The sequence below is a fragment of the Triturus cristatus genome, chromosome 3_1 (assembly GCF_964204655.1).
Source record: "Triturus cristatus chromosome 3_1, aTriCri1.1, whole genome shotgun sequence".
NCBI classification, from domain to species: Eukaryota; Metazoa; Chordata; class Amphibia; order Caudata; family Salamandridae; genus Triturus; species Triturus cristatus.
Genome location: NC_140583.1, coordinates 1,038,038,287 through 1,038,062,883, shown reverse-complemented (window position 1 = coordinate 1,038,062,883; position 24,597 = coordinate 1,038,038,287). Strand labels below are relative to the sequence as shown.

Here is a 24,597-nt window from a genome sequence, read left to right as displayed (position 1 = left end):
GGTGATGCCAACACCGAAGATAAGGCAAGAGAAGGTAACACGTGCCATCGCAATGGCTCACACCTTCACTTCATAGCGTAATATGATGGATGGACATGAAACATAACACAATTGGCAATTATCACAGAAATATACACAATGTATCAAAAGAGAACATATCTTATGGTCTAAGAATATTATTTAATATACTGTTTCTCGGGAAGACATCTGGCTCTACGTTACATTCAAGAAACTGATTAAAATGCTAATTACAAGAACTGTACAAAATAGATATGACGATTTCCCGCAAATATACATTAGTTTACACTCACAAGGATAGTAGGAGGTATTGTACATAAGCTTTATTAACGGCGAACCATTGTTTATTTTAATAGAATAATCTAAATCTAACATTGATCCATCAGAGACATTTGTGTACCTCAAGTTCCCAAGCCATCACTGACTGCAAGGGTTAACCATAGATTCACATTTTCTGCAAGTATATCTGTCACCCGTACAAGTATGTAGATACCCCATTTAACAAATACTTTAAAATCCGTACATTTCTTGCAGACTGGTGATTATTACTTTACATACATTTGCTTTTGCATTTAGCTGTACACTTGTGTGCTTTTTCGGTCCATGCAAAGCTATGAACGCCAGGCATCGAACTGAACTCTAAAAAATATAGGTGTTTACTTTTAAAGATACATATTTCAGACTTTTGACGACGGTATGAAATTAAATTATATATTTAACTCTAGAAACATCAAAAGGCTTGTGCTGTTGTTGAATGAGGATGTCCTGGAACAGGTCAAAGGTGATTAACAAAAAAAATTGTCTTAGATCAGCAAATCCTTGTTCCTGTTTGATTAATGGACGTCGCGTTATAGTTCAAGGTTGTTCGCAGGAGAAGAAAGAGGTGTTTCTGGTGAGGTGGTCTTTTGTGCTGCCTTGTTATTGAATTCATAATTAATAAGAAAAAAATGTTTCACGTTTGTGCAATTGCATTTCGACTTCACTTGCGTGGTTCCCGAGTCAACAACATTCGTCATAATTTAAAATGTTATCTAAAAACGACAACTTAAAAACAACGCAGTACCGGAGCTAGTGCTTGTCTCGAATACCTGGGCTAAATATGTACATCTTTTATTAACATATGACATGGTGCCCAGGTGTGCAGCCCAAGCCAGCTGCTTAACATTGTAAACAAAAGGATGTATTTTCGGCTGAGAGAGACGCAGCGCGTGCTCGTCGTCGCTTTGACAGATATACCCCTAACTCAAACATGTAATATATCTTATGAAACACGAACTGCATATCAAGGAATATATTATTGGCACAAATCGCCTATGTTTATTCTGTGCACGAAGACAGTCTTCTGGGAAACAAAACGCGGAGATCCTCGTCCCTTCATTCAAACATTTCGTAATGGCGCGTTTGCCTGACGCGAGGAACCATGTCCAAGAGCAACCTGGAAGTGAAAAGACAAAGGTCAACATGCGTGTCAAGAAAAAGAACGTACACATAAATCTAACAAGCCAAAACTCAAGTTTTGTACGTGTAAACAAAAAATGGGTAGTGCTCTCTCTTCACCTCTTAATGCAATTGTTCACAAGATCACCTGCAACATAACACGTGGTAAAGCAATAAAAAAAAGTGTTTTTAAAATGCACAGTTGTAGACAACATGTGCATAGTTCAAGGCACTAATGTGTGCATTGCACACCCATCATCTGTCATGGGATGGTTCTCATAATACAATTCAGAAAATTGCAAACATAGTCGTAGCTTTAGGTCTATTCACAAATATTTCATGATGAGTGACTAATTTTTATATCAGATGGAATCAGTCCAATTGGTGCAGAAGTTGTGTAGCAGGGACCCCACAGTACCAGATCGCACATGGTGAGCATAAAAGAACACATTCAAAGGAAACACAGTAAAATAAAGTAAAAACGGTAGAAGACAAAATTGAACGGTTCCTAAAATTCTTTGATTTTGCTCATGATTCGCAAATATTTGTCTGTAAGTAGAGGTGACTTACTAATGACTTATCAAACAAAAAAAGCGATTGGTCCATGAGGGATAGATTGTGTCTGTTATTTTGGCCGTGAATAGTCTGTCAATTACTATTGGATTACTTAATAGTTATATAAAAGTAACTACTCAAAGTGATTCAGTGATTACAAGAGATACGCTCTTTCCTCATATATTTTAACATAAAAGACACTTTCTGCCCAGTGTTTGTTACTGGGTCCATCTTGTGGATCGTTCACATGTCTGTCCAATTAGCACCACAGTCCAGTATCAAAAACCTATACAGTGTTGTATCTGGACTGGTGTTTCTTGAAACAATATTTATTTACATCTCTTATGGACTCATTTAGGAAAAAGTCGACGTGTTTCGGTCTAATCCATTCCGGCCGCCTCAGGACTATACAAGGCAAGTGCTTTCTTTATGGTCTATGGGTGTCGCCATACAATTGACAAGATTTCTCACTTTGTGACCAGTGGGACGGAGTTCCTTGCTATAACCCTCCATTTGCCCTAAATTAAAGACGCCACAGTAATGGTCCTGGCTCTTGTAGTAACGCTAGCACTTGGAAATCCCTATATGAAGTCAATCGATAAATCGTCTGGTGGAGGTGGAAAAATTCTTCTGCAACAACGCTTAATTTACTTTTACTGGATGCATTGATTGATCGAGTGACCTCCTCTAGGGATTTCCTGGAGGGGTATAGCAAGGAACTCAGTCAAACTGGTTAGACCTTAAAACAAGCATTTGCAATGCAGTAGGTCTCGCATTTGCGAGAGTTTGAGCTATTGGCATTGTAAATGACAATGCCTTTTATTAATGTGTTTTGAAAACCTGCAAGCGGTGCATAAACACCTGCGTTGTACTTATAGTCATTGCTTATCACAAGCAAGGCTGGCAGTAACCGATCCACTTTTACTGCCAGCCTTGCCTCTCGTAAGGTGTTTATGCACCGCTTGCAGGTTTTCAAAACATAAGTAAAAGGCATTGTCATTTACAATGCCAATAGCTCAAACTCTCACAAATGTGAGACCTTTTGCAATGCAAACGCTTGTTTGACTTGGAGAGATTTGGGACCCAAAGACGTTTCCCTCAGCCTAGGTGGGGTGCAGGAAGACAACATCCCGCCAGAATAGAATACCTTACCTTACCATACCATCAACCGGAAAGTATAGAATAAGCTAAAATGTAGGTGAAATACCTTGTGTCATTCTGAGATTATATCTTTTGGCAACAGCACAAGAGAAGTGCCTGAAAGGTTCATCTGGACTCCAGAGTCCAAGTGGACACCAATGCTGGACCTCATCTCTAGCCAGAACCTGGCGGGCTCTCCGTGAAGGTGGTAATACTAAGAGACACGACCGGTTACTAGGAACTGGTCCACGTGTAGTTTAAGGACCTCCATGTTTTGTTTAGAATGAAAGGAGATACCTGTAGCATTGTTCCATCCACAGGCTAAGGTCCCCGATTGAGATAACATTATCAGCTGGTTTACATAGTTTGCTCACTTTGTGGCACTTAGTGTGCGCACGCTCATTAGTAAGTATAAAAACACTGGGATGGTATTTAGAGTCCTCTCTTTCGCAGTGCCACACACCCATGTACATGAAGGCCGCGGAGCACGTGCCTGTCACACTCCAAGGGCACTTGGATAATATGACCAACAGAGTTCCCAGTATCACAGTGTGTGCGCAGGGTTACTAGGAGCCATCTAGAATATCAAGAAGCCACAAAGCCATGATTGTTTCTAAAGCACAATGGCTCTCTCGCTGGATACAATATGTCCTGGTCTGTATTCTCATGTAATGCGCTCTACTCCCCACAGGCAAAAAGTTGTGCTATATAAAACTGCAAACAATAAATAAGGAGCGCTAAGGTGTACATAGCGAGAGGAGTGCACAGAGAGGCAGTAGAGAGCAGCTGGAGGGGCCTTGAACCTTGAGGGAGGAGCGAAGGAACAGAGAAGGAAGGAAGGCTGGAGGGAGACCGAGACTTGAAAGAGACATGCGTAGGGAGAGATGGGTACACGGGTTGGAAGGGGGAGCAGAGCTCAAACGTAGAGTTAGGAGTGTAGATGCAAAGAAAGAAATCGGTGGCACAAGATACTGCAGCAAAGAGTGTGCAGGGGCCAATAGATGGACCTGTAGGAGCAAAGAGATGAGGGGTGGAGAGGCAGAGGGATCTGGATGCAGGGTAAACAGGAGTGGATGGACGGATGGAGTGCTGCAGATGCAGAAAGAGGGCACGAGCAGGGGAAGCCTGCAGGGAATGCTCTGGCGAAACCCAAAACGGTACGAGAGAGAGTGCAGGAGCCGAAAGTAGGGTGCTGGGCAAGTATCAAGGTTCAGGGCCAATGTGCAGGTGCAGCAATAGAAGGGGATCCAATACAAGTAGTGATTTAAATGGGCAGGTGTCCAGAGGTACTGAATACCCGCACTTTTTTAATTGGAGTGGGAGAGTACTTGCACTTCTCGCCACAGAGGAAATACTTTTAGTGGGAGAGTCCCGGCACTTCTCAGCATGGAGGCAGAACTTTTATTGGGAGAGTGTTAGTGTTTGGGAGCTGTGTTAGAGGACAGACATGGTGAAAGAGATGTGGTTAGTTCTCTGCAAGAGAGACATGCACACACAGGGGCCTGTGTGTGAGAGAGGCTCGCAGAGACAGAGAGGGATGCCAAGCAAAGCTCATCAGGAGTAAAACTGCAGGACAAAGAGACAGTCATGGGGAGAAAACACACTCCACTCTTCTGTTACAGTGAAGGAGAGGGGATGAGGGGGACATTTTAATATAGCAGAAGGGCACATACATGTGTGCGAGGGTTAAAGAGACATGTGTAAACTGTGTGTACTGTAAAAATGACACATGCACACCTGTGTAAGAGTGAAACATGCACCCGCAGATCTCTGTGGAGGGTGAAAAGAGAAACAGAGATCACAAAGAGTTCTTGCCCAAGATCACTCTGCCGGTTTGACGGGCGCTGCAATTTCTTGGCCCTAATAAAATTATACCCACGCCCCCACTGCCCGGTCGTAACATCCGCACCCCCCCTCGCGAGTACCCCCATCTTCACCCATTGTTCTGTTGCTCTTTCGATGTCCTGAGCACTTGTGAAATTAGCCCCCCCTCGCCTGTACTCACTGTGAGCCTCCTGAGCACCTATGACACTAGCCCCGCCCCCAGTGCACGGTGGTAACATCGGCCCCCCTCACCCTACCGAGGTCCTCCCTTCTAGCCTGTACTCACTGTGCCTCTGTTGTGCCGACCTCCTGAGCGGCATCCTTACTGTTTGTGGGCCTCTTGCGTAACAGGTCTGCTATATATACACAGGGAGGCTGCCAAACCGAGCGCGGTGTCCCCGCGCTCGGTAGTAAATAAAACAATAAACCAAGCTGCGGAGTGCTGGAGCCTGGCGCCCTGGTTGCCTTGCCTTGGTCCGGGGGTGGGGAGTGGCGTTCCCGCTGCCTCTCGGCCTGGGGGCAGAGGCTGGGGACCGGCGGGTGCTGAAGATCGGCCGTGGACTTTGAATTGTTGGGCAAGGTGGCCGGCCGGGATCGCTTGTGGCTCTACGGCACACTGCTGACTGTGCCTTGCGCTTGGCCCTGGCTTGGGGTGATGCCACTGTGCAGCCTGTTGTGGTGCGGGCCTGTATGTGGCCTATGAGGAGGGTGGCTGGGACGACCGGGTGAGCAGCTGCGCCCCCTCAGCCTCCGAAGAAGAATCCTGCATCAAAGATGGCCAAGTGATCTGTGTGTGATCCCTGGAGGGGGCCGCGGCGGAGTCCCGTGAAGACCTCAGTGAGAGTGGCCACAGCAAAAGGTAGGAGCCATCTGAATGTGCTGCTGCAGCGGCCCTGCAGCCCCCGGGGGAATATCTGAGGCTGGGGGGGCCTCTCACACTGTCATACAGGGTCTGGCCTGGCTGATTTCTTGGGACATGTCAGTAAATGGGATCCTGAACTCCTGCACATCTCCTTGGCGGCAGCATGGACCTGGCCTGTGTGGCCAATTAACTGCAACACTTCGTTCACCTCCATCCCCACTGGGACTTGCACTGATACTCGCGGGAGCAAAAAAGAAATAAATAAACCGAGCACGGCATCCCTGAAGCGGGCGCCGAGCTGAGTCTTAAAGTCCAAAATAGAAGAGTGAAAGCGTGGGAGCAAAAAAAAATACCGAGCGCGGCGTTCCTGAAGCAGGCGCCGTGCTTAGTCTTAAACTCCCAAATAGGAAAGAGAAAGCGTGGGAGCAAAAACATAAATAAATATACCGAGTGTGGCGTCCCTGTAGTGGGCGCCGCGCAGTCTTAAAGTCCCAAATAGGAAAATGAAAGCGTGCCATACAACTGGAGTGATACACACCATACCTGTGCACATGTCCTTTCCAGGTGCGTGCACATTTGTCCGAGATGATCTGGAGTCGACGGGAAAAGGGAGGGAAAGTGAAAGCGTGCCATGCGTGCGTTATGCTCAAATGACGGGAGCCGTACACGTGCACATCGCCTGTCCCCCTTCCAAATAGAAAACTACGAAAATAGATCTCGCCAAGGCGACCAGTGCATGCGCTGCGTCGCTAGGCGAGACCTGAAAAGTGCTCGCCTTGCATAGTCCTGAGTAGGCAGATTTGGCTAAAGCACGTCGCCCATTTCCTAAAGGAGTTCACAAGAGATGTGAATAAATATTGTTACACGAAACACCAGTCCAAGTACAACCACCGAACCAACAATCACACCCACCACCCTCAGCGCCTCGACCCCCGTCAGCACTGAAGACACCACCCACGTCATGAACACCATCCACTCCAGCTCTCCCTCTGACCCATGCCCTCACCACATCTTCAACAAAGCTGAAGCCATCATCGCACCCCGCCTCCGGAACATCATAAACAACTCCTTCGCGTCAGCCACCTTCCCAGAAAGCTGGAAGCACGCAGAGATCAGCCCCCTACTGAAGAAACCCACAGCTGACCCAAAAGACCTCAAGAACTTTCGACCCATCTCTCTCCTTCCCTTCCCAGCTAAAGTCATCAAGAAGACCGTCAACAAACAACTGACTGCATTCCTCGAAGCAAACAACTGACTCGACCCATCCGAGTCCGGATTCCGAGCAATCCATAGCACGAGACCTCCCTCATCGCAGCCACCGACGACATCAGGACCCTGATGGACAAAGGGGATACAACCGCTCTCATCCTCCTAGACCTCTCGGCCGCCTTCGATACCGTCTGCCACCGCACCCTAATAACTTGCCTCCATAACACTGGGATGCAAGGAAAAGCCCTGGACTGGATCACCTCGTTCCTCTCCCACAGAACCCAGAGAGACCGCCTCCCTCCCTTCCGCTCCACGGCCACCAAGATCATCTGCGGCGTACCCCAAGGCTCCTCGCTCAGCCCAACCCTCTTCAATATCTACATGAGCCCCCTCGGCGCCATCGCTCGCAATCACAACCTCAACATCATCTCCTACGCCGACGATACCCAGGTGATACTCTCCCTTGAGCGCCTTGAGACCCTCACATGTGAGTAGCACACTCTATAAATGTATTGATTGATTGATTAAAGGTTTTTGCTACTGGAGTGTGTTACTATTTGGACACACATGTGGACGACCCACAAGACGGACCCAGTACCAAACAGTAAGTGGGCTGCAAGTGTCTTTTGTGTTTAAATATTTGGGGAAAGAATGTATACGTCTTTTAATCACTGGACGTTTTGGATATAGACAATACTCGCCATAATAGAAAAAAGAAAATAAAGATTGATTGCAGCTATTTTGAATAGTCTTTTCATATAGCTATTAAAACCCGTCGGTGAAGCAAGTTGATGTAGTCCAGTAGTAATTAACGATCAAAATAAAAGATACAGTCAAGGGCAACTTTTTGTTTTCGCTGCGTTTGATTGCCCAAGGCCTCGAGGGTTGTTTGCCCCCTCCCCCATTCGTACATAGAATTACTAATGACTTAGAGCATCATTTAGAGTTTGGCATAGAGGTGCACTGCAATAAATATGTGGTGCTTTTGCCCCAACAAACTTGCAGTTTCTCCACCGCACTGTGGAAAACTCCAGTGCTTCTGGCCGCAAAACCGCAGAAGACTCCATTGGTGGAAAATTGGAAATCCGCAACCTGGTCGCACATATACCACTTTGCTGCTAGGTAACAGTAGTGACCCCCATCCTATTCATAGTAGGGCTATCATCATTTATGTTCCCAACACAGCTCCACCATGCAAGACTTGGCTACACAAACAGGTAGAATAACATTAAAACATGTTTAAGGGAGAAAACTCCCTGTGCTTACTGAAGAGAACATAGCTATGGGAGTTTCTTTCAATGAAACAAAAGATGAGTGAGGACAGGGCAAAACAATCACAGCATCAGACAAAATGCTTTAATCAGGGTCTAGAATGCACTCACCACACCAACACACGCACTGAAGGAATTGAGATCACCAAAAAGCAGGAGGGGATCTCTCGTTGTGACAGGTGGTCCTTCTCTAAGAAAGCGATGTAATAGGCATTGTGGGCCTGAGTCTCAAAGGTAAACGTACACTTTTGTGTAAGTTTACGTTTGTTTTGGAATTCACAAAACCTGATTTAATAGTAAGTTTATGACTGTGGAGACTCTGTAGTTGGAGAGGAGAACTCAGCACATAAAAAGATAGGCAAGTCGTTTCTTTTTATGTGTGGAGTTCTCCGCCCTGACTCAAGTAGCTCCACAGCTGTAAACTTACTATTAAATTGGAGTTTGGGAATTCCAGAACAACCGTAAGCTTACACAAAAGTGTAAGTTTACCTTTGTGAAATAGGCCCTGTGAGTGGTGTGATGCACATTTTGAGCTGACACTAGGGGCCATATTTATCACACAACGCAATGAAGCAAGACACCTTCCTGTGCGGTGCTGTATGACAGGGAGAGGGATGAATGCGCCACATCTACCAAGATATGGCGCATGCCTGCTCTCTCCTTGCACAGGTGAACCTTTGGCTGCCTAACACCAAAGCAGGCACCCTTGCACCATGGTGGAAGGGTGTCTGCATTGCAGGCAGGATTGTTTTTATGCAGGAAGGGTCAGTGTCCTGCACATAAACAATCCTATAAAACTTTTTGTAGTGCAGAATGCAGCACACGTAGAAGGAGGAAAAAACGAGGATAAAGAAAAACTTTCCTCCTCATTATGCCTCCCCTGGGAAGGCACAGCATTTTGATGCATTCCCAGGTCTACCACTCAAGGTAAACCTGGAAATGCACCTAAATCCATTGGTGGATGTGTGGGAACACCCACACTGTAGTCATGGAAAGCATCCCTGGGGCAGAGGAACTTGTGCTGCCTTGAGATACTCCAGATTTACCAAGCACCGCAGGGCCATGCAAGGTGGCCTTGCATGGCCTGGTAAATTTCATCTAGTTTTTGCGTCGACATTGCATTACCTTGTGTGTCGTAAGGGAGACGCAAAGCTTCGATAAATCTGCCTTTCAATCACTAGGAAAATGGTCTCTAGTTTGCCATATATATGTTTTTCGAGTTTTGGGTTCTGCCAGCATTTGCTACCAGCTCAAGTCACTCTAGCATACATATGTGTGATTCATAGTTAAAATTAACAAAAGACTTCAAAATCCAGTTTTCACTGATCTCAAGTCAATGCAAAAAAAACTCAAATTGCATTATCCCAATAATTCCAAATAAAAACTTTGCGCTCTGCTGCCTAAAAGTGGAAGAGTCCTTATTATGTCTACAGCAACAAATGTACAGCCAGTGGTGGCGCCTCCGCTAAGTCCGAGGAGCATCACTCTAAGTTATTATCATTTTATTTTTTCCTTGATGCAGCAGCTTTGCGAGCGGGTATGGTGGGGCTGCTCTGCTGACAGAGCAGGGGAGGGGAGGGGAGGATTGCTTTGCACTCCCTAATGTGTGCATGAATGTTTGGCCAGCCAGTGGCAGCCGGCATGGATCGTGCATTGGGAGGCGGGTGCGGGCATACGGGGGTGATGTCACGAGGGGGGTGGGGAGTATAAACGGTAAAAAAGAAATAAATAAATGAAACAAACACCTTACTGCGCCTGTCCCGTGTCTCTGCTCCGGCTCTCCAAGGCACAGGAAGCACAGAGAAGGCTCCCCTGATGAATCACAACACTGCAATACAGTGTTGTGATTGGTAAGCATCCAGGCTTCCCTGACCAATCACAACGCTGCAATGCAGCTTTGTGATTGGTTATGAGTGTCCTGGTTCGATGTCAACCAGGGAATGGGGTCTGGGCTTGTTCTCCACGCATGCTATAATGCAGCCTGCATGGAGAATGGAGAAAGTGCGCATGACTGGTTTGGGTTCCTGAGAGGGCCGACCAAACAGTCATTGTGCACTTAGGAGTGGGCAAACCACTCCTTCCCTGCTCTGCTCCGAGAGCAGAGCAGCCCTGCCCATCCACCCACCCGCAATGCAACAGGATACATAAAATGATATTAACTCAAAGTTATTATCATTTTATGTTTCCTTTGCAGTGCACTGCTTAAAAGCAGTGGAGCGACGCTCCTCTGCCATAGCGGAGGAGCCTCCCCTGTGGCCAGCCAAACATTCATGCGCACATTGCATGTTCTCCACCCAGGCTGCATTGCAGCCTGGGTGGAGAGCATGCCCAGGCCCCCATTCCCTGGCTGCGTGCCAAACTACGGCGCTCAGACCAATCACAACGCTGCATTGCAGTGCTGTGTTTGGCTCAAGGGAGCCTGGGTGCTTACCAATCACAACGCTGGGTGCTCTGTTCCGATGACGACGATGAAGAGAGCGGTGAGACATGGCAAGGAGGTAAGTTTCTTTATTCTTGACCCCCTCTTCCACCGAATTCCCCCGCCCTCTGCCCCCATTCCCGATCTCTGCCTGCCGACCCTGCGCACAGCCGTTTATGTTAAAATACATTAGGGCAGATTTATGAGCCCCTTGCTCCTCATTTACGCCGCCGCTGCGTCACTTTTGTGACGCAGCGGCGGCACAAATCCTGCGCCATGCTGCGGGTATTTACAACGTGACGCATCTGGGAGATGCGTCACGTTGTAAAGCCCTGCGCCTGAAGTAGGCGTACCTGTGCAGGGGGGGGGGGCGTTCCATCACAGGAACGCCTCCTAAAAGTGGCTGAGGGAAATCTACAAGATTTCACACAGTCACTTTTGAGCTAATGCTGCGTCAAAACCCTGTGCCTGCTTGAAGCAGGCGTAAGGATTGACGCAGCATTGTGAAGATAGGGCACCCCGAGCCTTGCTGGAGCTGCGTCGCGCTTGCGACGCAACTCCAGCAATGCGCCACTTTTACGGCACAGATGCGTCATGCATCTGTGCCGTTTTTGCCCCATGGTGCGCCGCATTGTAAATGCGGCGCATCCATGGTGGTGGAGCTGTGGCGCACAATAACTGGCGCATCCCTGCTGATATGCAGGGATGCGCCAGTTATTATAAATCTGCCCTAAAATATTTACACACATGAGCAAAAAATGCAAACTTTCTATGATTTGATGAACAAAGAAACACCAAGACATTTGAATAAAAAAAATATGATGTAAAGAACATGAGAACGAGGACCACCAACGAAAAGAAAAACAACTATAAAAATATAAAAAAAGTGTTGCAAAATTAAAGCCCAGTTCAAAGCCATTTCCGCACATATTACTGATTTTACAATGCACTCAGGCCCATTGTAATTATGCGATTCTGTTGTCACGGCATTTTCTTTTTACATACTTATGGTTTTACCACACTTGAAGCATAATCCACCATCTGCTGCAAAAGTAGCAGACTTCAATGAAAAGATTTTCTTGCTCAAACAGAACATTCAAAAACACCACTGGAGGTGTTGCGCAGTGACAGGTCCTTTGCAAAGGCTACCTCATTACTCAGTTGTTGATTGCTATCTTTCAGGTCTGTAACTGGTACTGAAGTAAAATACGTACCCAGACGGTATTATTAACGTGTGCTAAAATGACAAATAGTGCTTCCACAGAATGTGTTGCATTACACTGCATAACTTGCCTTTTCTCGTCGCATAATGTACTCAACATTGCCACACAATTGTGTCCTCATTTGACAATGTGCATTACTTTAAGTGATATTCAAAAAGCAGCAAGAAAGAATACTTAATGGTCACATTGAACCAGATTACATAAACTTTAACATTGGTTAAAAAACAGAGCACCCTTTTTTCTGCTTCCAGAATATATAATGGATGAAAGAAACCGGGTTATAGCTTGAGGGGGGTGAAAGTCCCACTCAGGCAACAACCACAATTCTTGTCAGTGTAAACCACAAAAGTCATTAAATTAACCTGTGGTTAATCCTTTGGCAGCTTGGTACAAAAGTAGTCCGGCTTACCTTTGAGGTAGTGTGGAAAGTATTTATGCCGCACACAAACCATAAGAAAGTGAAAATACAAGGAAAATCCTAAATATAGAGTAAAGTTTATTGAATACAATTATAACAGAAATAAAATTATACCAGAATGACAAAAATCCAATCAGTAGAACTAGGAATATCGACTTTTAAAGTTTTTTGTAACAATACCACCAAAAGCACAAAGAATAAACTGTGGTTATCTGGTCACACTGGACTGTACCAAAGTCACAAGTTCAGGCCAACAGTGACGGAGTGCGGGCTGGATATATTAATGAGATTAGTCATGCTGAGAGTTGCACCTTATGCCCTTGATGCACGGTTTCACAGCTCTTGGCATTGGTTCCAATCAGGAGCTGTGTGGGCAGCTTGATGCCAAGTCCTACACTGAGTTGTTTCTCACTGCATCATTTCCAATCAGGAGCTGCGTGGGTTGTGATGTGAGGTCCTACATGGAGTTGCATTGCACTGCATCGGTTTCTATCAGAAGCTATGTGGGCTGTGATGTGAGGTCCTGCGCTGAGTAGATTCTTACTGCATAGGTTCTAATGAGGTCTCCAATCAGGAGCTGTGAGCGCTGCACTGTGACGTCCTACACTGAGTTGCGTCATACTGCGTTGGTTCTGATGAAAACCACAGGCAAGCAGGAAGGAGTGCATTCTGATACCAGGCAAGAGTCTAAAACCTGGAGAGAGCCCTCTTTGGGATCAGGGACTCACTCCAGCAGAGGCCAGCAGGATTCAGGCAGATCAGGTTGCCGGGCCAAGCAAGACCAGTTGCAGCAGGGCAGTTGCGGGGAGAAATCTGGAGCTTGTTGTATCTCTTTAGTTCACACGGGAGGTCAACCAGCTATCCCTTGGAGACACTTTGGGTTAGCCTCAGATGAAAGCAAGCAGGTCTAGTCTTCCTTCTGAGACAGCTAGGGAGACCTCAAGCAACAGAACAGTAACTTCCAGAGGTCCAGAAGTGTTCTGAAGAGTGGAGGTCCAATATTCATGGCTGGTGCCAGCCTTTGTGTGGGAGGCTTCTCTGTCCTACCCCCACATCTGGTTCTGGAAAGTTATTCCCCTCCCCTGTCAAGGTTCCGAAATGTCTAGGTGTGACAAAAGGCAGACAGGCCTGGTGTCAGATTCCTTTGTGTGACTATGAGGCAAAGCTATTTGAAGTGCAAGTGTTGCTGGGTACAACTCCTCCCCAGTCATCCTGCCAGGATGGCACATCATGTTCACATCTAATCCCCCTTTGTGTCACTGTCTGAAAGGAATACACAAACCCCAGCAGAAGAGCGATTCAGAGTCATCACCACCCCCTTTTCTACTGCTTTTTTCGCCATAAGTTGGCAGGGTATGCTCAGACGTGAGTCCCTTGCTCACTTTGCCACTGGATTCAAGCAAGCCTGGCTGAAGACGGCTGAAATGCCAGAAACCGGTCCTAGGAAGCTTGTTTCCGGTCCAGGGAAGGCATGGCTTGGCAGTTCGGGCTGGACTGTTCCCATGAGGCACAGGGTCAGACTGATTTGCATATGGCCATGTCTGAACTGGGGTGGCCGAGTGGGCTAAAGAACGGTGATGGATCAAACCCAGATCTGTTGACTGGGTGTGAGTGTTTGATTGGTTCTGATGCTCCGTCCATCACCACCCCCTTTTGTACTGCTTTTTTCACCATAAGTTGGCAGGGTATGCTCAGACGTGAGTCCCTTGCTCACTTTGCCACTGGATTCAAGCAAGCCTGACTGAAGACGGCTGAAATGCCAGAAACCAGTCCTAGGAAGCTTGTTTCCGGTCCAGGGAAGGCATGGCTTGGCAGTTCGGGCTGGACTGTTCCCATGAGGCACAGGGTCAGACTGATTTGCATATGGCCATGTCTGAACTGGGGTGGCAGAGTGGGCTAAAGAACGTGATGGATCAAACCCAGATCTGTTGACTGGGTGTGAGTGTTTGATTGGTTCTGATGCTCCGTCCATCACCACCCCCTTTTGTACGGGACTGGCAGAAGGCACTAATGGTTGGGACTGGAAAATGCCAACTTTTTAAAAGCAAAGCATACAAAAAAGTGATGGATGGAATGCTTACATTTATCTCAGCCACTCGTAATTACTCGGGTCGCATCCCGAACCATCATTATTTTGCACACCATGTCCCTTCAGTTTGGACCCAGCTATATGCAAATTAGTCTTGACCCTGCTCCAATTGAAACAGTCCAGACCGAACGGCCAAACCAGGTCCTTCCTGAAACGAGACGCAAGCAACAAAGGACCGGTTTCACCCTAGTTATGGGTGTATCAGCTGGATACAGTTTGTTTCCAGTGACACAGCGTGCATGGGACCCACGTCTGGGCATACCCGTCCCACTTAGGGAGACACATTGAAAAAATAAAAATAATCGATGGATGGAATGCTTGAATTAATCTCAGCCACTGGTAATTACTCAGGCTCCATCCCAATCCATCATTATTTTGCACACAATGTCACCTCACTTTAGACCCAGATATATGCAAATCAGTCTTGAGTCTGCTCCAATCAAAACAGTCCACCCCAAACTGCCAAGCTGGGTGCTCCCTGAGCCAGAACACATGCAACCAAGGATCAGTTTTGCCATAGTTATGTGCTCATCAGCTGGGTACAGCTTGCTTCAAGTGAGTCAGTGTGCACAGGACCCATGCCTAGGCATATTTGTCACAATTAGAGCAACACTCTAAAGTATACAAAAAAGTGATAGATGGAATGCTTGAATTAACCTCAGCGACTGATAATTGCTAGGGGCCACATTCGAAGCCATCATTATTTTACACACTATGTCCCCTCAGTAAATTTGATGCCCTAAGTGAGCTGGGTGTACCCAGAAGTGGGTCCCGGGCTCACTGTGCCCCTAGAACCAAGCTACGCCTGGTTGAAGAGTTCTAAGTAGAGACAAACTGGTCCAAGGCTGCTTGTGTTCCAGTTCAGGAAGGACCAGGCCTGGCAGTTCGGGCTCGGCTGTTCCATAAGAAACAGGGTCAATGCTGATTTGCAAATGGCTGGGTCCAAACAGAGTTGGCATGTTGGGTGAAAAATGATGGGCTGGAAGGGGCTGAACGATTGCCAGTGGCTGAAATTAATTCAAGCATGCCATCCATCACCTTGTTGTTTCTAATTCAAGCTCAGGCAGGACAGATACATCCCACAGAGCAGAAGTTCAAAAATACGATTGATCTCTACTCTCAGTATGAATATAGAGCATGTAAGAGGGGTCCCATTATGCTCCTGACTTTTGCTTTTAAAACAGGAATTGTCAGAAAGCTTTCAAAAGGGATAACATGTATGTGGTGGCCAAGCATTCATAACAACATCACTTTTTGATCCATCAATATCAGCTCTCCCTGTCATTGTGAAGCAAAATTAACCATGCACTGGATTGTACATCCACTTTAGGGAACGCTGCCAGAATTTGACCATTGTGAGACATGTTTAATTTGATTTAACCTACTGCTGATATGTTGTTACAATTAATGGTGCACAGTATGAGAATAACTAAATACTCAGTCATTTCATGTATGTGCTTGGCTGAGAAGGCAATTGGGGGAAGCTACAATGTGTAGATTATGCCTGATTGCCTCTATGTTACAATCCCCCTAAATCTCAGTTGACGTGGGATAGTTGGCCTCTGAGCCAATGCATAGCTTCTGGGCCAGAGTGTGGATAGAAGAGGGCCATCTCTATAACCTCTAGTGCATCGCATGTTCCTGGGGTTTCCAGTGCTAAATTGTTTGTAGATTCAGAAGAAAGTGGGAAACCCAGTAACCCAAGGACCTGGGTAGAACAATGATTAAAAACAAGTCAAGTCAAGTCAAAAAAGTCTTTATTGCGAATATTTCATCATAAAAGACCTACTAAAACATCAGTACAAGTTAAAAACATACAGATATATGTTGTACCAGTATACATAAAATCCTATAAATGAGTTTTCACTATTAAGAACACCAATATTTAAAAAAGGATTAAATGTGCAAAAATTGCAATGACTTGATATGTTTAAAACTTGTGTCATGACAGACTATACAATATTAAGTACAAAATAATTAGGGACTAAAACTCCGACTACGTAAGAGCCATGCCCAACTTAAATACTTGGCCACACCAATAATCACGAAACTTGAAGTATCAGATTTCAATATTCTGCTAGCAATTGATGCTGTTCTCACTCCAAGTTTGCGACAGACAGGGCGTAACCACAACCTTCTTGGGCGAATATACTCCGGGCAAACATAGAGGAAATGATCTACAGTTTCTATCATATCCTCACAATGGGGACATTTATCATTACCCGGGGTAGACCAACTTTTAGTGAAGGAACATAGTGGTAGGGTGCCTAGTCTAAATTGATGGTAGAGTTTCCTGTCCTGCAGTTTTGTGATTGTATCCCAATAATCCTCAAGATAAGGGACATCCTTGTTGGTCAAGTACAGTATGGTCAGAGGACCTCCGGTCATAGAGGCAAAACGCTTGTCTTTGACCCACTGCTAGTATCTGTCCCTAAAGATCTTTTTCTGAGGAAAAACAGCCAACTCGGGATTAGACCACAACTCACCCATTCCCATATCAGTCAGGATAGCTTTAATTTCAAACAACCAACTGATTCTGTGGGAACCCCCAAGGTTTTTAACTTCTATCAAAGCGTTAGCGTAAAAGGACAGCTCAGGTGTGGTCCACAGGCGTCGCCAAAACGCCAGTGACCTAAACCGCACCATGTCCTCAATAGGGTGACAACCCAAATCAAATAGAAGGGGTATGCGTGGGGAAGATTGTGGTAATCCTATTGCAGACCTGAGAAATTTATTTTGAGCCCTTCTCAGGGAATTCAAATTACCAAACCCCCACAGTTCAGCACCATACATGACCGCTGGAAGGATTTTGGACCCATAGATTTTAATCAGGGGAGCCATAGGTTTGGTTAGCGAAAGCCTATGTTCCCTAAGCAATGCTCCACCCAATTGAATATGTTTAAGGGTATAGTGGTCAATCTGGGGCTTCCAACTAAGGTTGTCAGAGAAAGTGACCCCCAGGTAGGTGAATGTAGAAGTCTGTTGCAATGTTGCTCCTCCCATTTCGACCCTGGCCCTAACCGGTCTGGCACCACGTAAAACCATGAATTCGGTCTTCCCCACATTGACCTCAAGCTCATGTTCGCGGCAGAACAACTCAAAGTGGGTCAGTGCTAGCTGGAGCCCCGGACGCGTTTTAGAAATTAGGAGGGTATCGTACGCGAACATGAGCAGGGGAGCCTTCATACCAGCCAATGCGGGCGCATCAGTCGGAAAATCTGAGAAATAGTCAATTACCCCATTAATAAACAGGCAAAAGAGGGTAGGGGCCAAGACACAGCCTTGTCTTACCCCCTTGGACACCTCAAAACTATATGAAACCTCCCCTGGTTTCCCCCAGCGAACATGGGCATAAGTGGAATCAAGTAATCTAATCAACAGCCTCAATAAACCAGTTGGCTTGGACAAGGCCCGAAGAACTTCCCAGAGTTTGAATCTTGGGACAGAGTCAAATGCAGACTTAAGGTCCACAAAGGCGGCATAAAGCATGCCACCCCCAAGAAATACTTCCTTCCAGTATAATAAGGTAAACCTAAAAGCCTGGTCAATGGTTCCAACATGTGAACGAAAGCCCGCCTGTAGTGGGGTTAAGATATTAATCTCAGAAATCCAATTCTGGATGCGGCCCAATAAAAGGCGAGCAATAATTTTTTGGGCAGCATCTATGAGGCTGATTGGGTGGTAATTGGCTGGGGCAGAGCGATCACCTTTCTAATAGATCGGCAATATCTCTGCCCCAAACCAAGTATCCGGAATCAGCGCACCGCCAGCCAGTGCGTTAGCAAGAATGGTCAGATAGGGAGTCCAGAGGTCCAGGTCCTGCTTAAAAAGATCAGCAGGAATGCAATCGGGACCCGGGGCTTTACCACTTGGAAGAGATTTCAAGATTGCCTTCACCTCACTTGGGGCAAACCGTAACTCTTCCATATCAGCATCAGACCACAAACTCTATCTGGACTCTCACCAGACTTAAACTGGCTTTCAAAAAAGGAAACCCACTGAGCAGGTTCAACATGATTTGCCGGAATCATATCCTGTGGGTTCTTACCCCAGTTAAGAAGGGACCAAAATTGGCACATACTCCTACCCTCACAAGCCTCATATAACTCCCTCCACCGATTTTCGTCCCAGTTCTTCTTGGCTTTTATTTGGGCAAGTTTATAAGCGGATCTACAGCTTCTAATGCTTTCTGGTATCCTGGATTTAATAGCTAGTGTAAGGGCTTTACGAGATTCTTTACAGCTTATATCAAACCAAGAGTTATCTCCCAAGGATTTATATTTGCTATTAACAGGGATGCTCTTGACAAAAAAAGATTTAAGACCTGCAAATAAGTCTCTGTGAATATCCGGTATACTACACTTAACCCCATCGTCGATCTCGCAACTAGTCAATTTATCCATAGCTATATTAACCAAATTCCTAATGGCTTCCTGTACGAAGGCATTAGAAGCAATCTTGGGCCAGCGAACCCTTCTCTGATCATTAGATAAGATGGCATGCGCTTGCACAACACAACCATCATCAATTGGCGGGCCGTTAAAACTGCTATCTGAAAGGAGCAGCGTCAGGGGATTGTGGTCACTTTCTATCCTGTCGGACACCACCATATCGATAACAGCCGGCCACAACTTACAGTTAACCAGAATATAATCAATTCTGCTACCATTCCTGCCATTATTAAAGGTCAACATCCCGGACCTATCTGATGTCGTTCTGCCGTTGGCAGCCCGCAGACCCTTTTCAAGACAAAGACCCTTCATGTATAATGCTGCTTGGGTCCATTTCCTGATTGGGCTTAGTTCCAACTGTGGAATTCCCCACACAGAATCCTCAACCTCAGACAGTTTCCCGTCCTCATCACCCAGAGGCTCAAAACATGTGTTAAAATCACCTGCCACCACCCTATGGCCATCACTAGACACTGTGCAGAGTAAATGGTCTAAAAGATGGACTGTGGGGGAACATTTGCCACCCGGTAGACCTCTCACGTAGATGTTTATAATAAGAATATTAAGGCCCCTTGTGGAAGTAATCCTGGTAACCAAAATATCAGGGTTGTCAATCGGGACTTCCACAACTGTGATGCCCTCACATTGACGAATCCAAGTGGTCAAACCACCCACCGGTCTACCTCTGGGACCCTTAATGGCCGGTTTGAAAAAGTTCAGATACCCTACACGAAGTAGGGGGACTAACGACCAGGTCTCCTGAAAGCACCAGATATCTGCCTGGTCGACAAAAACCAACCAATCAGGAACTGCAAGTCTAGAAGGTAGACCTGCTATGTTCCCGGAGGAGATGTTAACATTATAAGAATCACTTATTTTGTGCACTATCTGGTTCGCCACGTTAGGGTGGGAAGTACAGCAGACATTGGGTAGGCCAGATAAAACTAAATCTTCTCCATGGACCAATGGAAGTGATTGGCCAGGAGGCGCCCGACTAGAGGGTTCTGTGACCCCTGTTGACTCAGTCCCGGAATGGACGCTAACAACCCTCAGTCAGTCATTATCCTCCAAGGAGAAAAGGGCAGTGAAACGGTTATGTAACGGAATAGAATTAAGAGGCTGCAGACCCTGCTGGGAAGCAAAATGTGAAGCACGAAACTGTCTAGTATGCGCGTCCCTTGCTGGTCTATAAAAGTGACCAAGGGGCAGGATCATGATCTCGTTAGGATTAGGAGCAAGTTGGGAGGCCCTCTCCAAAATTTGTTCAACCAGTAGAGGGGTCCTAAAACTCAAAACCACACAGTCCCCTACCAAGGATTTGTGAGAGTGGCCAACCCATTTTACCCACCTAACCATTTTGAATTCATTAAACAGCCTTTTACTTGCCCCTAGTTTATTCCCAAGATAGAAAAGGGCTTTATTTTTTAGATTAGACCAGTGCTCCCTTGTCTCTGCTGATAGTAATGGAACATTGGCTAAAATAACTGTATAGGGAGTTGCTTCCGGGGGGAGGTGTAAATTTATTAACACATCAGGGTCCACTGATGCCTGGGCAGCAGGGCCTTGAGTAGAACCCCTTAGCTGGTGATCGGTCAAAGGTCTATCAACAATAGTATAGGGGGCCATGGGCTGATTAGAATTAGCTCTATTAACTGCGTGGTCAGAGGAGTTAACAACTTGGGGTCTTAAAGCAAGAGGACCTTCAGAAACCCCTCTGCTTGTGTTGCTGGCCACAACATTCGAAGTAGGTTCAAGTGATGTTACTACAGGCGGGGTTTTACTTGCCAAAGATGCTTCAATACAATTTAGCCTTGAAACCGCAGAATCTAGCTTGTCCAAAACAGGTTGGATAAGTGAGACTAGCTGTTCCTTAAAAAGTGTATTTAAAAGCTCAAAGCTCTGCTGGGTCATAGGTTGCAAGGGGGGAATATTAGCTGAGACAGAAGGAGTCCCACAAGAATGGGCTCCTCTAATACCAAGGGGTGCCTTAGCTGCGCTTGACTTACTTGGGGCTCTACCTTTCCTTTTCTTGCAGGGCGGTTCTCTAGTTTTAGGGTCGGTAGCTCTTTGTTTGGCCCTAGTTGTTACCATAGCGGGACCGGGGAGGCTACTTACGGGTGGCAAGGGGTCAATAATCCCAGCCCTAGGTATTAGACATGGATTATCCTCCAGTATACAGTTACCAGTCCCGGTATTCATAGGGATGTCCTGTTCATCCACATGCTGTGCAGGAGGTAGCGCCGAGACTGGTTCTAGTGATAGTCTTCTCTCTACTGCTAGAATCTTATGATTAATTACTGACTCAGCCCTAGTAAGATAGTCATCAAGAGTCCCCACCAGCCTAGCCTCAGCTTTTCTCTTACTCATGATACTAGTAGCTTGATGCTTATAGCACTTAAGCTACTATAAGCATACACAGAACCCAATGAGGGAACACAAAAACAAAAGAACAGAGCCCACTTTTTGTTACTTAACTACAAGCAACCCAGCAACATAAACACAAAATGCCAATCAGGAACCAAGGGAATAGGCCCAGCCCGGCCTCAACCGGCCACTGACGGGGCAGGTAAGCGGCTTAAATAACGCTCCGGCGCTGCCTGATGTCGAGTAAGGCAGGCGCCGGGCGCTGTGTAAGCTGGGGGATGTAGTTATCCCAAGCCGTTCATCTCACGGCAGCAGTGTCAACAGTGAAGGCCAGGGCAGGTGGAAAATGCCCCCAACGCAGGCCGTTCCCCTCACGGCAGTCCCAGACGAAAGGAAAGTGGCAAAAGTCCTGTAGTCGCGTCCCGTTAAACAACCAAAAATACAGTTTTTTGACGCTATAGAATGTGCCACAAGTAATGTCTTGCCCAAGCAGATACTGAAGTCCGCTTAATGTCTCGCACAAGCAGGTACTGAAACCGCTCCTGCCTCGGAGCTATTTACCCGCCAAAATAAAGCCCAAGCAACAAATGGATACACAGGAGGCCCTCGCGGAGCTCTGCTCCAGTCACGGAGCTCTTACCGCACAAGTTGCCCCAAGGAAGCGCCGGCTGGATTACCACCCGGCCGGGACGAAATCTCCGGACAGCCTCGGTTTAGGCTAAGTTCAGGATGATGGTGCTGGCGCCGACCGCGCCTCTCCGGGCCGAGGATGGGAGCGAGCCTGATGCAACGGACGGGAACAGCTGGACGATACCGTCTCCGAAGTACAAGATGCTTCCAGGGAAAAGGCCAGGAACTCCTTGCTGATGACGTTACCAGGAACAACTTGAAAACCTGCCGGGCTCCCCGCTTCTCCCGCCTGCTCATGTGGGTCCGGGCCCCAGGCTGTTATCCGCGGGTTGGGCTCTCGCTGCTGACGGTATCAGAATTCAAGATAGAGTTCCTGCTGCTGTCCTTATGGGAGAAGCATGGCCCTTGACTTCTACTGCAATAGTTTTTTAAAGAACACTTTTTACAAGTGAATGTTACTTATGCATTTCATATGTTTATTTTGTGTTTTAGAACAAATCACTGTTTCAAGGGTCATGTAGAATCAAAAAACAACTTAAATTCAGGTGCTCCTATTGGATGGCAGAGCGGTGAAAAGTGATGTAGTGAAAAAGGTGCGCTATTGCAATATACAGTACTTTATGCATGTGACTGACAGAGATAGTATGATATGAATACAGACACTCGTACTACGAGTGTCTTGATCCACAATCTGGGTAAAAACAGTCCACATTTGAAAGTTGTCAATGTTTCAATCCACAGTGTCAAGTGAATCAGAAAAGGCTCATCATCAGCACAGGAGATTAAAGGAAACACTAGCCATATTGTGCATTAGTCCTACAATCTTTGGGGAAAGTCTAACCCAATGGATGCACCAGCCCACATAGTCTTATAAATTGACAAACAAGGGATTCAGGACCTGCATGAGACAGTCTATAAAATATGGTGGGCATGGTTCACCAAGCACTGTAAAATGGTGTAAATAGCAATAGCACACTTTTTAAACTGCATCACTTTTCACTGCGCCGTCACCCAATAAGAGCATCTGAATTTAAATTGTTTGTATGCAACTTGTGTTTGATTTATCCCTAAGCAGCAGAGTAGCTACCTTGATGTGATCTATTGAAAGTCATCCTCTACACCATGCTTTTGTCTCGCTGGTCCACTTGCACCAGCATCATTCTGCCACCAACTAGTTGTATGTGGTGCTAGACCAAGGGAGGCAATCTTCATATGCTCAATGGCACCTGGGCCTATGCTTTGCACCTTGCGCCACCAGCTGAAGGCTTGCTGGCACTCTCCCTTGCAGTTATCAGCATGACAATTGGTTGGCCTGCGCACACGGTACCAGAGGTACTAGAGGCAAACCAGTCAATAGTTCCAAGTCCGTGGGCCTTCTGATATCTGGCTACAATGGACCTGGGCACTCTGGTCATTACTCCAGTGAGCCTGGGTCAGCTGTCAGCTGCAGGTGAGGGTCATCTAGTTAAAGGATAGCTGGCCAGAAGGCCAGAGAGATGGGTGGCATGGCGCCTGGCGATCTCCAACTAGTTGCTCCACTCAGGTTCTGTAAGCCCCACCTCATGGGACTTAAGAGTCAAGGAAAATGGCTTTGTGGGCAGGGATCTTAATAGACCTCAGATAACCAGGCTGTAAGACCAATCATCTTTGGCCTGGTTTCCCCTGCCTTTTTGCCTTCTGACCTCCTGTTTTGCTGATTTCATTTTTGCTGGTTTATGGATTCAGGACACATTGCCACTGCTAACTAGTGCTAAAGTACATGTGCTCTTGGCTTTAAACATGGTAACATTGGCTTATCCTTAATTCACATATTTAATGTACTTATAAGTCCCTAGTAAATTGCACAACATGGTCCCAGGGCCTGTATATTCACTGCTACTAGTTAGCCTGCAGCACTGATTGTGCCACTCACTTAGGTACCCTTTTTAAACATGTCTCAGGCTTGCCATTACAGAGTATGTGTGTGCAGTTTCAAACTGCCATGTCAACCTGGCAAAGTAACCCTCATACCAGGCCCAAACCTTCCTTTTAATACATATACGTCACCCCTAACGTAGGCCCTGGGCAGCTCCAAGGCCAGGGTGCAATGTATTTAAAATGTTGGGCATGTATTTTTAGGTTTTACATACCCAGGCAGTGAAAAACTCTTAAATTCATTTCCCCCTAGTGCAAGGCCTATCTCTCCCATAGATTAACATTGGGATTACCTTATTCCACTTTATAAGTGTAATTTCCAAATGGGAAAAGGTAGACTAATTTGACTTTGGTGTCTTTTGACTCACAATTTAAAATCACAAAGTCTTTTTTAAGTTGCAAGTCTGAAACTGCCACTGTTAGAAATGGGGGTCTCTGGTTGGCAGAGGTAGGTACTGTTGGAGGGAGGACCACCGGGGAGTCGGGGAGACTAGTCCGGCACACCTTCCTACTGCACAGTTATAGCCGAGCGCCGCTGAGAAGCCCCCTTCGGGGAGGTCTTTCCCCTACAATCGTACTAGGCCCAGTAACACCACCACACAGGACTCAATATCAGTTGCTTGATTTAGTTCTTTATCAGAAGTAGCACGTTTCAATATTTACAATGGGATCGAGGGATCCAGTAAGAGTCTCAATGTCTGTTAGAGGGATAGGGTAGCGGGACAGTCTTAGTACCAACCAGGTACGGGAGGGCTCTGCGCCAGACCTTGAGT

The 24,597-nt window shown here is 46.4% G+C and overlaps 1 protein-coding gene across 1 annotated transcript in view; it reads right to left on the bottom strand.

Moving 5' to 3' along the window:
- Window positions 1-330: 330 nt before the first annotated feature.
- Window positions 331-24,597, bottom strand: part of TMEM163 (transmembrane protein 163) — an 848,993-nt gene continuing 824,726 nt past the window's right edge. Inside the window, exon 8 of the mRNA XM_085646437.1 lies at window positions 331-1,453. Within this exon, the coding sequence (XP_085502563.1) occupies window positions 1,393-1,453 (61 nt within the window). The 3' untranslated portion in view covers window positions 331-1,392. The remainder of the gene's footprint in view (window positions 1,454-24,597) is intronic.